Source organism: Piliocolobus tephrosceles, chromosome 4, assembly GCF_002776525.5.
Source record: "Piliocolobus tephrosceles isolate RC106 chromosome 4, ASM277652v3, whole genome shotgun sequence".
NCBI lineage: Eukaryota > Metazoa > Chordata > Mammalia > Primates > Cercopithecidae > Piliocolobus > Piliocolobus tephrosceles.
This window is the reverse complement of record NC_045437.1, coordinates 105,221,200-105,238,447: the sequence shown is the minus strand read 5'-3', so window position 1 is coordinate 105,238,447 and position 17,248 is coordinate 105,221,200. Positions and strand designations below refer to the sequence as shown.

The window sequence follows — 17,248 nt, the reverse complement described above, 5'->3', positions numbered from 1 at the left end:
ATAGTAGAAAATGATGGCAAGCATTTCTGTAGCACTGCCTCTGTGTTGTGTACTATTCTGAGGACTTTATACGTATTAATTCATTTGATACACCCAACAACTCTGTGAGTATATACTATTATTTTTTCTGTTTTACAGATGAAGAAATGGAAGTAAAATGGGCTAAAATAACCTTTTTTTCTCCTTAACTTTCCTTTTGGTGGACTTTCTACTCTTCCTGTTGCTTAGCTGCCTAATGTGTTTATATAGGGGCATAAATTAGGAAAAAAGAGTTTGTGGTGTTTATTGCAAACAGTTTTTTGGACTTGTTAGATTCCATTTTTAAAACTTGATGACATTTGGCATTACAAGTTTGTAAAAATATCAATAAGAATAGCATTTTATTGAAGTACTAAACCTGGTCTAAGTTCTGCCATGATATATTACTACTGGTGTGCTGATAAATGTTTAGCAACTGGCTTTAAAAAAAGCCCTGATTTGTGATATTTGCCAATTTCTATTACATAAATACTCCAACCATGACCAATGTCAAGCTACACGTTATGCCATTGAATACAGATTTGGAAAGAGGGGCACACTATAAACTCTTGTGAGTTGCTACAAGCCAGCTCCAGCACACTGGTAGTGTATGTGTTTGTGTGTGTGTAACACACACTTTAACCCAGTTAAGCAAGCTCACGAGGATTTGTGTATAAGTTGTTCCCTTTCTGTTTTTCTGCTTCATTGGTAAAAGATTAAAACAATTAAGATAATTGTTATCTACCTGCTTGGGTTCATGATATTTATGTCCAAGGAGAATGGTGAGGGAGTTAGTTGTGGGCAGTAGAATGGAGAGCAGATATGTGTAAAACATCATTGCTCTTGAATGTTTGAGTTATTTATTGTGAACTCAGACTAAGAATATCTTCCTCTCCCACCCCCAACCCCCTCCCCACCCAGCCCGCTGCTGGTAGTAAGGTGTGGAGATGAAAAAGTAAAAAATGAAAGGAGAGGTATGTCAGAGTTTTAACTTTTCTGAGAACTGTGTTTACGTTGTTTCCAACAAGTGTAAACAAAGATAGTTTTATCTTTGGCTTTTACTCCAAGTGCTGCTTAGCAGTATAGTTCTTTCCTTCTATTCTAAATTTCATTTGCATTTTCTGTCTCCATTATTTTTACTGAAAGGACTTAATAACGTTAACTTTGTTTTGTATTTTGGAAATGTGGTGATTGGTCACAGAATATGTATAGGCTAGTTTTAAAACAAAAACTCAGATGACCATCTGAGTTTTTCACTAGATGAATTGAGTCTTCTGTGAAAAGCTTTTTGATGTGGACATTTCTATATAGTCTTTGGTGTTTTGATATGCAAAATAGTATATTTTCTAACCTATGAATTATATGTGAGGTACTGTTTCTTATAGAAACAGTAAAAGATTAAAAAACTTATGTGCTGTGGTATCATCTGATATCAAGTTACAAATGGAAAGTGAAACATTGAAAATCTCAATATAGTTTTGTTTGTGGTGAGTTTTTGCTGAATTTGAATTTTCCCGCTAAAGATAGGTTTTTAGGCTTTTAACGAAATGAATACATATCCTTTGTTGGTGTTTTCTGATACCACTTCTGTCATCAAGTATGTGAAGTTTTTCCACACTAACGAATAATTTTCTGACACTAACTGGTAGTACAACAATTTAATTCAGCTAATTCCCAGAGGTATCATTGAGTTTAAGGGCTCAGTCCCACAAGACTATCCATACTTCAGATGTCAGTTGCAAGTCCCAGAAGCCACCTGAACTTCTCAGTGACAAATTATGAACTTGTGAGTTCCCTTAATTTCTTTCTTGGTTTTGATAATTAGCCACAACTATTCACAGAATTGTGGAAAATACTTATTATATTTACTGGTTTATTATAAAAGATATAGCATATAGCTCAGGGCCAGCCAACTGGAAGAGATGCAGAAGGCAGGGTATGGAATATACCTCCCTCTCAGCACTGTGATGTGTTTACCATCTGAATCTCTGTCATTTGAGTTTCTATAACCCAATTTCCAGCTTCCCTCCTCTCCTGTAAGTAGTGCTGAAAGTTATCACCCTTTAATCAAGGGTTTAGTTTTTCTGGTAAAGGGGTTTTAGTTTTTTTTTCTTTAATCAAGGGTTTAGTTTTTCTGGGGACTTCAGTCCCCATCCTGAAGCTATCTAGGCCTCCTACTCTAAGTCACTTCATTAGTATGAACTCAGGTATGGTCTAAAGGACTTGTTATGAATAACTAAAGAAATTCTATTGCTTAGGAAATTCCAAGAGTTTTGGGAAATCTGTGGCAAGAATTCGGAACAAAGACCAAATACAATATTTTGTTATACCAAATTCTTGTTATGCTTCAATATTAAGGTGATTTCTCTTTTGATTGTATTGTTCATGCTGTAATCTAATTAGTATATTGTTTATTGTGGAACATTTAAAGAATGGAAAATAAGTTTTTGTTTTTAGCAAAAGTTTAAATTTATTGCTTTTTCTCTTCCAGGTCACTGATGAATTATTGGAAAAAATTGCATCGAGAAGTCAGAATATAATTGAAATCAACATTTCTGATTGTCGCAGTATGTCTGATACTGGCGTATGTGTTCTAGCATTTAAATGTCCTGGACTTCTTAGGTATACAGCCTACAGGTGTAAACAACTTTCTGACACCTCTATTATTGCGGTTGCCTCTCACTGTCCTTTACTTCAGAAAGTGCATGTAGGCAACCAGGACAAACTTACTGATGAAGGACTCAAGCAGGTAAATTTTAGCATTTATAAAGTGATTTTACTTGAATTAATTCAAAATGTTTTCTAGCAACAACATTTTAAATGGTTACGTTAAAAATAATTCTCAGAGACTCAAGTGACTCATCTTTTTTACCTATTAATGAATATTTGTTTAGATTAGTTAACTAGAGTGCCATGTTATAATCAGTTATGTTTTATAGTGAGAGCCTGAACTTCTGTGACCAGCTATTTTATAAATTTATGCTTTTGTTACTTAAATTTTTTTTACCACATTTTGCTTTGGGCAACTGCATAATTTGGGTCAGCATGAGGTTTTAAAAATTAACTTTTAATCCCCCTTCTATTATACTAGATGACATACATGCTTAAATATCTAAATGTTGAAGGGATAAATGGAAGTCCAAATTGAAGATTATAAAAGTTAGAACAAAGGGCTAATTAGCTATATTTGGTACAGTAAGGGGTTAAAAATAGTATTATGCATACTTTCTGTTAATTACACTTCCTTTGGAGATGGCATTTAAGGTTTCTTGGCTCAGAGTGGATTATTTATTCAACAGATGAATATCCTTAAATTTAAACCTTATATATGAATTAACTGAAAGCTTGGTATGAGAAGAAATTTGGGAAGACTCTATCCTAAGTAGTGAGTACTGAGTGTGTCAGTACAAATTATATATTAAGAATGTTACCAACTTATAAGGGAGCCTATTTTGTTTGCAAAGGCATATTGTGCAAAAAGACTTACTTGTTTTAATATTTTTCTTGATTCATTTCTGCTATGTACAGGATTATTTACTAGCGAAGCATTTCATGAAGTTCTTAAACATATTAAACTTTTTATGAAGAAATATATATTTTGTGTATATAACATGATTTTATTTACTTTGATGGAAATTTCTCAGCAATTTATCTTTCACAATGAAACATTTCAAAAAGGTGTATGTATTTATTAAGAACTGGAATAAATCTATTTCATATTTAATTCTGATATAACACAAATAGGTAATAGTTTAGCAGACTTCTTAGAGTATACCTAGTAATTTTTGTGAAAAAGAATAAGATTGTAGTCATGGTTGAAGTAGAGAAGGAGCAAAATTTAATATGCCAATCAAGTATTGCGAATTTATCTTATATTTACAACTTTGAGAATAATCATGTAAATCTTCCCTAGAATGTGAGGTGTTTTGGAGCCTGTTACTTAGATGTTTCCTTCAGATATTTATGGTTTCTGAATTATGAATTAGTTACATGTGAGGTAATATTCTGATAAAAGTAGCAAAACAATCAAATTTTTTTCCCCTTAGGTAGTTTTCTTCGTAAGTAATTATGTAGGATCTCATTGCAGTGTAGAGAATATTTTCCTATACTTAAGACTGCTGTAGCAGGATATGTTTGATTTCATAATAGACTCTTTCCTCTGATGCAATAGTGTTATAGGTATAGTAGAAAGAGAATTGCTTTCATATATACATAAAATAGAAATTAAATTTTATGAAACAATACATATCCTTATGTGCAATGCACATTGCTATTATCTATTCTGTTCTATTATGTTAAATGTTGGCCTTGACCCACTCACTAAATTAATTTTATGACCTAGTGATATTTCGTAAATCCAACTATGGATTTGTATTATGGTTTTAATAAACTAACAATGTTATGTTAAAATGTATAATAGAGTTACAAAAGCCAAAGAGGGAACTGGCCATAATTGATGACTTACCTGGGACTGTTATTTTTTCTTGAACTCATTAATTTAGCAATTGACTGAATTGTTGATTTTACAGATTCAGTTGTTGCAGGATTCTGTTTTTTTCCTCTTCTGTCAGTAAAAATTGACAAATGTTTTAGAATGATATATGTAAATTTTATTGATAATTTCTTTAAAATATATTTTCTTTATAACTGCTGTAATTTTGATTGACTTTAGCAGATACCAAATATGTGTGCCTTTTGAATTCTGTCAGTTTGTTTACAAAAAGAGTTGCTTAAAGCATTTCAATTTGGAGCTCTAATAAATGTAGACTCTAATGTTTTAAATATCGGATTCTACTTAACAATATTTCTTAAACATGGTGAAGCACCTAAAAAAGTCAGGCTGGTTTTGGCTAAATACTATCCTCTTTGTGAAATACCACCTGGAAATATTTATATTTTTATTTTTGTAATAGTTACTCAAAATAATTTAACCAGTGGAATGTGTTTCTATTATATATATATATCTTTTAAAACTACAATCATGTATCTAGGGGAAAAATCTATTTAGGAATAAGAGGCTGTTTCAATTTTCTGAAGTTTTGTTATCATCTAGCACTTGCCAGCAAACAAATGATAATTGTAGTCAAAGTATTAAAATGTATCTAAGAAATTGTATACATTAAGTTACTATTTTATGTGACTTAATTATATGCAGTTTTAGCAATTTAACATTCCAACTCATGGTGAGCAGTAAAAATTTCTGGAAATAAGTCACTGTAGGCTTTTTTCAGAAAAAATGATACAAAAATAATAAATGTTACATTAGTAAATTTTGAAATCTGGCTATACTATCAATTTTTAGGTCTTTAAAAATAGCTATGTAGAGTACTATCAGGAAAATGTTGGAGCAAGCAGCTTCAAAACCCTACCTCTCCATAAAAACATTGAAAAACAAGCCTAAACTATCAGATCCAACTTTGTTAGAACTCTGGAAACGTCAAAGGTTTATAGTAACCAAAGAAATGCTGAGACAACGTTACTATGTCTCAGGTGGAAAGGTGGAAGGAATACTTTGTGGCTTTTTTACTTGCCTGTGCCTCACCCCTTCCCCAGCTTGGCAACAGTCTTGAAGATGACAGTCCACATTCCCAGTGTGGGGCTCAGATCCCTGGTTCCAGAGGGAGCAGAGCAGACCTTATTTGCAAATTATTTGTTTGTCTGATCAGCCTACCTGAGAGCTATTTGAAGGGCTGATGCAGGTACCTATAAATCTGTTTTACCTAATTTAGAACACAGTCAGGGAAGAAAATTGTGGACATTGGTTGAACACATTATAAAGCAAATGAAAAAAACTTGCTTTTGGGCAAGCTTCTTTGGGCAATAGATTATGGTGAGACATACAATTGACCTAGGAAGAAAAGCCTGGGAGAGAGTTTGTTTTTATTTTTGTTTTGAAATTAGGACAATCAGCCTCAGTGTACAGAAGGGAATTTAGAAAGCTGCATGCATGCCCAGGGCAGGACACATGTTCAGGAAAGACCTAAGAAGACCATAAAGTTTATCACTGTGTGCTTGCTAGACCCAGTACAAGCAGGAAGTAAAGGCCAAGGCAGAGTTGTGAATGGTATGGCTAAGTCTTAAAGGAATATCCCAGCACAGAGCCAGTCTGCAAAGACTAGGATAAGTGCTTTTGTTTTTTGTTTTAGTTTTGTTTTTAAGCTTTGGCATCCAAGGAAATCTCTTTCAAAATAACTGGGTGAATGCAAGCTAAGCCTTGATTAATCCAAAACAGTGAAGCGTGGGGAGGTGGGGAGAATCTAATTTCCCAAGTTACCACATTATAATCTAATGTTTTAATATTTAGTTTTCAACAAGAAATTACAAGGCATGCGAAGAAAAAAGTATTGCCCATTAAAACAAAAAAGAATAAATAGAACCTATTCTTGAGGAAGCCTGGACATTGGATTTACTAGATAAAGATTTTAAATCCATTATCTGAAATATGCTCAAAGACATAAAGGAAACCATGGCCAAAGAACTGAAGGAAATTAGAAAAATAGTGTATGAACAAATTGAGAATATCAATGAAGGGCTAGAAATTATGGAAAAAAAACCAAATAGAAATTTTGGAGCTGAGAAGTACCATAACTGAAATAAAAAATTTACCAGAGGGATTCAAGAGCTGATGTGAGCAGGTAGAAGAAAGAATAAATGAACCTGAAGATAGGACAATTGAATTTATTGAGTCTAAGAAACAGTAAAAAGAGTGAAGAAAAGTAAGTAGAGCCTAAGAGATGGGCGGGACATCCATCAAGCAGAAGAGCATTCACATTTTAGTAATTCCAGAAGGAAAGGAGAAATAAAAGGGGCAAGAAGAATATTTGCAGAAATAATGACCCAAACTTCCAAAATTTGGTGGAAGGTATGCATCTATACATTCAAGAAACTCAACAAACTCGGGTAGGATAATGTCAAAAAGATACAAACTGAGACACATTATAGTCTAATGTCAGTAGTCAAAGACAGAATCTTGAAAGCAGCAAAAGATAAGTGACTCATCACATACAAGCACTTCTCAATAAGATTTACAACTGTTTTATCATCAGAAACTATGGAAGCCAGAAAGCTGTGGGCTAACAATATTTAAAGTGTCAAAAGAAAAAAAAGTCAAGCAAAAATTCTATATTTGTCAAAACTATTAAAGAATAGGGGGCCACTCAAGGGAACATTAAGATATTTTCAGATAAGCAAAAGCTAAAGGAGTTTGTTACTAATAGATCTGCCCTACAAGAAATGCTCCTGGGAGTCCTCCAGGCTGAAATAAGATACTACATGGTAAATGAAAGCTGTATGAAGAATAAAGAAAACTGATAAAAGTAACTACATAGAGGTTGAAAGGATGGAAAAAGATATTCCACACCAGAAGAGAGCTAGAATAGCTGTTTTATTATAAAAAAAATAAAATCAGATTTTAAGTCCAAAGGGATCCAAGAGACAATTATTATATATTGATAAATATATAATATTAATCTATCAGGAAGATAGAGCAATTATAACCACGTATGTACCTAACAACAGGATCCCTAAAATATATATAGCAAAAATTGAAAGACTTGGAGAAAGGAATAGACAGTTGCACATTAATCATTTGAGACTTAAGTAATTGACTTTCGATAGTGAATAGCACAACTAGGAAGAAGATTAACAAAGAAATAGAGGATGAACAGTACCATGAACCCATTGCACCCAGCAGATATGTACAGTACACTCAAGAACAGAAGAATACACATTCTTCTCAAGTGCACATGGAACAGTCTCACAAATAGACTGTATGTTTGATCACAAAACAAGTTTTATACATTTAAAAAAGATTGAAATCATTCAGTGTGTCTTCCCTAACCATAATGGAATGAATCTGGAAATCAATAATAGAAAGAAAATTGGAAAATACTCAGATATGCAGAAATTAAATAACAGAGCCTTGCAAAACCAATGGATTATAGAAGAAATTACAAAGGAAATTAGAAAATATCTTGAGATGAGTGAAAATGAAAGCACAGCATTCCAAAACTCAAGGGATGTAGCAAAAGCAGTGCTCAGAGGGCAGTTTATAGCTGTAAAAGCTTACATTAGAAAAGAAGATCTGAAAGCAGTAATCAAAGCGTACACCTTGAGAAAGAAGAGCAGACTAAACCCAAAGTTCGTGGAGGGAAGGAAATAATGATCAGAGCAGAGATAAACATGATAGAGGACAGAAAAGCTATGGAAAAAAATTATTGAAAACCAAACTAGGTTCTTTGAAAAGATTTGAACAAAACCCTGACAAACTTTTAACTAGATTGACTAAGAAAAAAATACTCAAATTGGTAAATCATAAATGAAAGAGTAGACATTACTACTGACTTTATAGAAATAAAAGGATTGTGTGAGAAAACTATGAATAACTGCATACCAACAAATTGGATAGCCTAGATGAAATGGAAAAATTTCTAGAGATACAGAAACCAGAAAAACTGACCCAAGAAGTAGAAATTCTGAGTTCCAACTACTTAGGAGCCTGAGGCAGGAGGATTGCTTGAGCCCAGGAGGTTGAGTCTATATTCACTGCACTCCAGCTAGGGCAATATAGCAAGATTCCATCTCTTAACAAAAAAAGAAAAAGGTAGAAAATCAGAATATATTTATAAAAAATAAGGAAATTGAATTAGTTAAAAAAAATTTCCAATGAAGAAAGACTAAGGACCATAGCTGTAGTGATGAATGTTTTCAAATATTTAAAGAAGAATTAACACCAGTTCTTCTCAAACTCTTTCAAAAAAAATTGAAGAGGAGGCAAAACTTCCTAACTTATTCTGTGGGGTCAGCATTATCTTGATTCTGAAGCCAGCGGAAGACCCTACAAAAATGAAACTACAAAACAAACAGAAAACAACTACAGACAAGTATCTCTAATGAGTGTGTAAAAATCTTCAAAATGCTAGCACACTGAATTCAGCCCCAGATTAAATGGATTTGACATCATGACCTACTATGATCTATCCGAGGAGTACAAGGGTGGCTCAACATACAAATATCGATCGATGTAATATATCACATAAAGAGAATGAAAGGAAAAAAAAATAATCTTAATTGGTGTGCAAAAGCATTTGGTGAAATAAGCAGCCTTTCTTGAAAAAACAAAACAAAACAACCTATCAAACTAGGAATAGAGTGATGCTTCCTCAACATAATAAAGACCATACGTGACAAACCCACAGCTGACATATTCAGTGATGAAAGACGGACAACTTTTCCCTTAAGATCAAGAATAAGACAAGTATGCCTGCTTTTGGCAATCCTATTTTACATTGTGCTGGAAGTTCTAAGGAGCAATTTGGCAAGAAAAAGAAATAAAATGCTTCCAAATTGGAAAGGAAGAAGTAAAACTATTTGTATTCGAAGATGACATTATTTTATGAATGGAAACCCTAACGAAACCACAAAAAACTCGTTTGAACTAATAAATGATTTCAGCAGAGTGCCAGGATACAAAATCAAGATACCATAAATCAGTTGTATTTCTGTACACCCAAAAGAAATAGAATACAAAGGATTTCATTTACAACAGCATCCAAAACTATAAATTTCCCTTTAAATACTGCTTTTGCTGTATCTCATAAATTTTGATATTTTTATTTTTATTTTCATTTAGTTCAAAATATTTTAAAATTTCTTCTGAAGTTTCTTCTTTGACCCATGTGTTATTAAGAAACGTGTTGTTCATGTATACCTATGTAACAAACCTGCACGTTGTGCACATGTACTCTAGAACTTAAAGTATTATTTTTAAAAAAGTGTTATTTAAATCGCTAAGTGTTTTGGGAGTATTTTTGTCATTTTCCTGTAATTGATTTTTATTTTATTTCTATTGTAGTCTGAGAGCAGACATTGTATAATTTTTATTCTTTTAAATTTGCGAATGTGTGTTTTATGGCCTGGAATGCGGTCTGTCTTGGTGAATACTCCATGTGAGTTAGAGAAGAATGTGTATTCTACTACTGGATGAAGTGGTCTCTAGATGTCCATTATATCCAGTCAATTAACGGTTTTATTGAGTTGAACTATGTCTTTACTAATTTTCTGCCTGTTGAATCTTTCCATTTCAGATAGAAGGATATTAAGGTCTCTAACAGTGAATTTATCCATTTTACCTTGTAGTTCTAACAGTTTTTGCTTCACATATTTTGACACTCTTTTGTGAGATGAATACATGTTAAGGATTATTATGTCTTCCTGGAGTATTGTCCCTTTTATCATTATGTATTTCCCTCTTTATCCCTGATAACTTTTCTTCTTCTGAAGTCTGCTCTGTCTGAAGTTATTATAGCTATTCTCAGTTTTATTTTAGTTAATAATTGTAATTCTTCTTTAAGCATTTCTGAAGGATTGCTTTTAAGTACTTTTTCTCTCAGTTTACAACTCTCTTAATTTACAGTTTTATTCACTGTCCAGATCACTTTTGAATTCATTGAAATTTTGAAATTTTGTTTGCTGCCTAATTTTTGTGAATACTCTTAACTTTCAAAAGCCTTTTAAAAGAGGAGTTTTGGGTTCATTTCAAAATTGAAAAATTTTGCATATTTCCTACATACTCCTATTCCTCACATGCATAGCCCTCCCATTATCAGTATCCCCCACCGGAGTGATACATTTATTATAATTGATAAATCTTCATTGATATATATATCATTATTTACAAAGCCCATAATTTATGTTAGAGTTGACTCTTGGTATTGTACATTCTATGAGTTTGGACAATATATAATGACATGTATCTACCATTATAGATACAGTATAGAGTATTTTTGCTGCTTTAAAAATCCTCTGTGTTCTGCCTATTTATTCACTCCTCCCCTCTAACTCCTGGCAACCCCTAATGTTTTTATTGTCTTTGTAAACTCTTCCAAAATGTTTATGATTCCAATTGGAATCATGTAGTATGTAACCCCTTTAGATTGGATTCGTTCACTTAGTAGTATGCAGTTAAGGTTCTTGCATGTCTTTTCATAGCTCATTTATTTTTAGCAATGAATAATATCCTATTGCCTGTTATGTACCACAAGTTTGTCCATTCAAATACTGAAGGACATTTTGGGCATGTCCAAGTTCTGGTAATTATAAATAAAACTACTATAAACTTCTGTGTGTAGGTTTTTGCATGGGCATAATTTTTCAACTTTTTTAGGTAAAAACCAAAGTGCATGATTGCTGGATCATGTGGTAAGAGTCTTCAGCTATAATAATGAATTCATTTATTTCTCCTTCTAGGATCTGTCATTTTTTACTTCACATAGTCTGATGCTCTGTTGTTAGGTACATATGCTTTAAAGATTTCTAAGTTTTTTTTGGAGTGTTGACTCCTTTATCATTACATCATGTCCCCCTTTATCGCTGATAACATTCTTTGCTTTGAAGCCTGCTCTGTCTGAAATTAATATAGCTACTTCTGCTTTCTTTTGATTAGTGTTAATATGGCATATCTTTCTTCATTCATTTACTTTTATATATTTCTGTCTATTTAAAGTAGATTTCTTGTAGACAATGTAGAATTGAGTCTTGTTTTTTGATCCATTTTGACAATCTGTCTTTTAATTGGTATTTTTAGACCACTGATGTTTAAAGAGATTATTTCTGTAGTTGAATTAATATCTACCATATCTGTTAATGTTTACTATTTGCTCCCCTAGTCCTTTGCTAATATTTTTGTCTTCCATGCTTTTTCTGCCTTTTGTGGTTTTAATTGAACATTTTAATGATTCATTTTTCTCTCTTTCTTTGCAATCAATCATAGTTGGTTTTTTTCTTTTACTTTTTAAAGTGGTTATCCTAGAATTCACAATATACATTTACAACCAATTCAAATCCACTTTCAGATAACTTTGTACTGCATCACAGGTAGTGAAAATATCTTATAATAACAAAATATTTTAAAATTTTCTGGCTGGGTGCAGTGGCTCATGCCTGAAATTCCAGCACTTTGGGAGGCTGAGGCAGGTGGATTACTTGAGGTCAGGAGTTCGAGACCAGCCTGGCCAACACGGCAAAACCCCATCTCTACTAAAAATACCAAAATTAGCTAGGTGTGGTGGTGCACGGCTGTAATTCCAACTATTCAGGAGGCTGAGGCACAAGAATTGCTTGAACCTGGGAGGCAGAGGGTGCAGTGAGCCAAGATCAAGCCACTGTACTCCAGACTAGGGACAGAATGAGACTGTCTCAAAAATAAATAAATAAATAAAGTTTTTCATCCCTTATATTATTGATACTATTTATTTCCCTTATATATATGCGTATATATGTGTGTATATGATGAAATACATCATTATTATTTTGAGCAAATTGTTATCTGCTAGCTTAATTAAGAATAAGGAAAATAAATGTTTTTATTTTACCTTCATTAGTCTTTCTCTGATGCATTGTTTCTTTGTATAGATCCAAGTTTCTGACCTGTGTCATTTTCCTTGTTTCTGAAAAACTTCTTTTATCGTTTCTTGTGAGGAAGGTCTAGTGGCAATAAATTCCCTCATTTTTTGTTTGAGAAAGTCTTTATTTCTCCTTCACTTTTGAAAGATAATTTCACAGGCTATAGAATTCTAGGTTGGTGGGTTTTTTTTCCACTCAAAACTTTAAATATTTTACTCTACTTTCTTCTTGATTGCATCGTTTCTAAGGAAAAGTTAGATATAATTTTATTTTTGCCCCTTTGTAGGTAAGGTGTTTTTATCCTCTGGCTTCTTTCTAGATTTCTTACTTTTTCTTTCTTTCTTTTTTTTTTTTTTTTTTAACCTTTGATTTCTTGTAGTTTGAAAATGATATGCCTAGGTGTAGTTTTTTGTTTGTTTGCAGTTTTCCTTCATGGTATTCTCTGAACTTCTTGGGTCTGTAGTTTGGTATCTGATATTAATTTGGGTAAATCAGTCATGGGTGCTTCAAACGTTTCTCTGTTCCTGTCTCTCTTGTCTTGGTATTCACTTTTCACTTATGTTATATTTTTTGTAGTTGTTCTCTGATTCTTAGATACTGTGTTTATTTTTATTCAGTCTTTTTTCTCCTGATTTTCAGTTTTGGAACTTTCTGTTATATTCTCAAACTCAGACTTTTTCCTTAACCATGTCCAGTCTACTAATGTATATTTTTATAGTGCCTATTGGTGCTTGCATGTTGTCTACTTTTCCCATTAAAGCTCTTAGCATATTAATCATAGTTTTAAAAAATTTCTGGTCTGGTAATTTCAGCATTCCTGCCATATCTGACTCTGGTTCTGATGCTTTTTCCAGTCTCTTGAAATTGTCTTTTCCTTGTTAGTATGCCTTTTAATTTTTCATTGAAATGTGGACATGATGCACAGATTGCATGTCCCTAATTCAAAACTCCAAAATCCAGTATGTTCCAAATTGGAAACTTTTTGAGAGCTGACATGGCACTCAAAGGAAATACGCATTGGAACATTTCAGATTTTGGATTTTCAGATTAAGCTTGCTCAACTGATAAATGTAATGCAAATATCCAAAAATCTGAAAAAAATCCAAAAATTAAAATGCCTCTAGTCTCAAACATTTTGGATAAGGGATACTCAACCTATACTGGGAAATGCAACTTTCATAAATGGGCCTTTAGTAATATAGTGATTAGGTGTGGGGAGACGGGAAATGATCTATAGTTTTAGGATTAGGTTTTAATATTTTGGCAAGTCTGTGCCACTGGGCCACGCTTACTAGTGTTTCTTTTTTTCCCCTTATGCTTAGGTGGGCTAGGATGGCTAGAGAAGGCTGGAGTTTGGTATATCCCTTTCCTTACATGGAAAGCTATAGCTGGCTGGAGTTCAATATTTCCCTTCCCCTAGGAAGGTTAGGCTTTGACAAAACTCCCACAGGTTAGGCTCTGGTAAAATAGTTCCTCCTGAGGACAGATCTTGTTAAGAATAATAGAATCCTCTGGCATATTTCAAAATGGTTGCTTTTGTCCTCTCACTGCTGTATGCATGAGGTGATTTCTCTCCAGTGTTCTCCGTGAAGACCTGGTAGAGCTCCTGTAGATAAAACTCACAAAAGCATGAGTATTGTCTTATAACTAGGTCCCCCTGGAATTTTTAATTATCAGACTTATCCATGCTGTGCCTCCAGTATTTTGGCAAATGCAGAGTTCAGATTTTCCTACTCTAGTCCTGGTTCCTGCTGAGGTTTCTGGTAGTAGTTTCTCTTCTGGTGAGTTGTTGTTCTCTGTATCTGCCTATCTGTGCAGTTTTGTGGCAGTGGTTTGGTCTGTGTCTTCATTTCTCTGATGGATCTAAAAAGAATTGTTAATTTTTCAGTGTGTTCAGCTTTTTATTTTTTAGAGCAGAGTGGCAACTTCTAAACTCCTTATATGCCAGACTGAAAACCAGAAATCTTTTCTTTTAAAGCAAGCATTACAGTTACTGAATGATCATCCTTATCTTATTTATGTTCAGTTTTATGCTTTATTATGTGGAAAGCCCAAGATATTTCCCAAATCCCTCTAACTTGGATGGTCTAGAATAGGCCTTACTGTAGGCATAGTTCTTGCTCCCAAGGTACCATCTTTTTGGTGTCTCAGCTGGACGCCAGGGCACTTACGAGGATTTCTCCCTTTTGACAGGGTAGAGTTCCAGTGTTTCTAGCACTGTCTTCCTGGATAGATAATTTTTTATTTAAAAGAGTTGTATTCGGCCAGGCACAGTGGCTCACGCCTGTAATCCCATCACTTTGGGAGCCTAAGGCAGGCAGATCATGAGGTCAGGGGTTTGAGATCAGCCTGGCCAACATAGTGAAACCCCGTCTCTACTAAAAATACAAAAATTAGCTGGACGTGGTGGCGGGCCCTTGTAGTCCCAGCTACTCGGGAGGCTGAGGCAGGAGAATCGCTTGAAACTGGAAGGCAGAGGTTGCAGTGAGCTGAGATTGTGCCACTTCACTCCAGCCTGGGCGAAAGAGCAAAAACTCCATCTCTGAAAGAAAAAGAATTGTATTCTATTTCTATGGTTTTTAGATAGAGTACTAATTGTGCTAGATTTAAGGCATCCTAATGGTTATGCTTTTGTAGGGTTTGGTTGATGCCCTCTGAATGTTTCTCTGTGGGTCATAGACGAATACAACATTGAGAAATTTAAAGACTGTCAGCCAAATTGTAAATATTTCAGTTATAATAACTGACTTTACAATGCTGGGATAGTCTGGAACTTAGGACATTTATGGATGGCGTAATGGTGTTTAGTGCAGATAGGCACTGATTTAGGTCCGGTCTTGCTGGTTATATCCAGTGATGTCTAAAACAGAGTGTCAGTTTCTGCAGTGAGAATAAATGATGGTTTTACTCAGTAGTAGTAAATCATAATAACTTCTCCTGTGAGGCACTGTTCCCCATATCTAACTTTACCTCACATGCTGGTAATTTCTACATATGCCATCCACGTGGTTCTCATCTTTGGTTATCCATGTGGCCTCTATGAAAAGTCATTTCCTTATAGATAAAGCCACCAAAGCTACTTTTCAATGTCAAAAGACCATGTAGTCAGTTTAAATTATTTTACCAGTCTGCGGCGCTGTGATTTACATGTCTTAACTTGAGGTTCTACCAACTTGTCCACACACATTGATGTCTGAGACTTCACCAAAAACCACACTTATTCTTTCTGTTAATATATAGATTCTGTTCCTTTATTTCTCCGTGTTTCTAGCTGGTGTGCTAACTGTTGAGGTCTCATGAGGCCTCCTATTCACTGCACAGGATGTTATCAGATTGATAAGTATGGCAAAGAAACAGTGATGAAGGAGCAACATGTCAGCTTTAGCACTCAGAAAATCTAAGGTGGAGAATATTGCTTACAAACAGTGCTAAATAGGATTGTTAACCTGACTCTGGAGTTTGGCTAACTGACTAGTCATTGACTAGGCTAACCAGCAGAGTGGCCCCAAATAGAGAAGTAAAGATTGCTTGCTCCCTGTGTGCAGTCTATTCACAAGGGGAAGAAGTATACATACGAGCTGAAAATATCCAGTTTATTAAATACAGAATAATCAGTGGAGAGACTGGGAATCAGACCAGTTTGGCTTCCTACAGAATGAGAAAACATTTTCCCCTGCCATGTCTGTTTGTATTTTTTAAAAAACTTATTCACTTTTGACTGTTTATTGCTGATTCCTTGCTATCGAAGGTAAGGATTTAGCTCACTTATACTTCCTTCCCTGTGTGTTATCCTCTCATCCTTCCAACATAATTCTATTATAATTTTTGTTAAATAAGTATTCCGTATTTACATTCTATAATTATGTACCTACCTTTTTTTCTCTAAAGCATTTTGTTTTCGTTGCAATTAATAAATGTCTTTTTATTTCTTTACCTAGTTTTTATACTCTTAACACTAATGAAGACCAAAGCTTTCCTCCAGTTGCATTAGTATGTCTATATGTGAATACTTCATTACATTTACTGCCTTAAAGCAGATTTGCCTGGGGTAGTCTAGTCTGGACTTCTTGTATACAAGTGTGATTGCATTAGCGGTCATCCTAGTATCTTACCACCGTTATCCTTAAGATTTCCATTCTCTTGCTGTTGGGTTAGATCTTCTGTTACCCAGATGTCATGTTTTCTTTCCCTTGGTGTATTCTCGTGTTTTGTAGAGCACAGATTTCAATACCTTCCTGATACATTGTATATGGGAGGTAAATCTTTTGATAACTTGTATGTCTGAAAACATCTCTAATTCTACTTTCACACTTAATTCATAGTCTGAATCCCTAGCACAGAATTCTAGGTTAGAAATAATTTATCTTCAGAATTTGATGGCATTGGACTGTTGCTTTCTTTTAGTTTTGTTAAGAAGTTTGATGCATTTTCATCCTAATCCTTTCTATGAAGTGTATCTCTCTAAGTCTGTAGAATCTCTTTAAACTCATGTTTCTGAAACTCTATGATGATTTGCATTGCAATGTGTCTGTTTTTATTATTTGTGCTGGACACATGGATAAGCCCTTCCAGTCTGGAAGTTGATACCCTTTCATTCTGGAAAATTGGATAGAAATATTCCTTTGAATTCCTCCGTTTTCACTGAATAAACTTTCACAAATCCCCATATTTTCCCCATTGTGCTTTGGTTCTCAGCTATGTGTGGTATACCCCAGTCCAAAAACCCTATGGTTTGCTCTCTCCAGAGATTACATTGTTTTGGCATTGTGGGAAAAAAGGCAAGGTCATACTGTGCAGTAATGGGGAGGTGATCTGAGGATTTAACTAC

General features: G+C 34.1%; 1 protein-coding gene across 4 annotated transcripts in view; it reads left to right on the top strand.

Moving 5' to 3' along the window:
* The window catches only part of FBXL17 (F-box and leucine rich repeat protein 17), a 529,799-nt gene that overhangs the window by 16,536 nt on the left and 496,015 nt on the right, over window positions 1-17,248 (top strand). For all 4 annotated transcript variants that reach the window (XM_023212253.3, XM_023212254.2, XM_031935438.1 and 1 more), the window contains one exon: window positions 2,510-2,767. In XM_023212253.3, coding sequence (XP_023068021.3) covers window positions 2,510-2,767 — 258 coding nt within the window. The remainder of the gene's footprint in view (window positions 1-2,509; window positions 2,768-17,248) is intronic.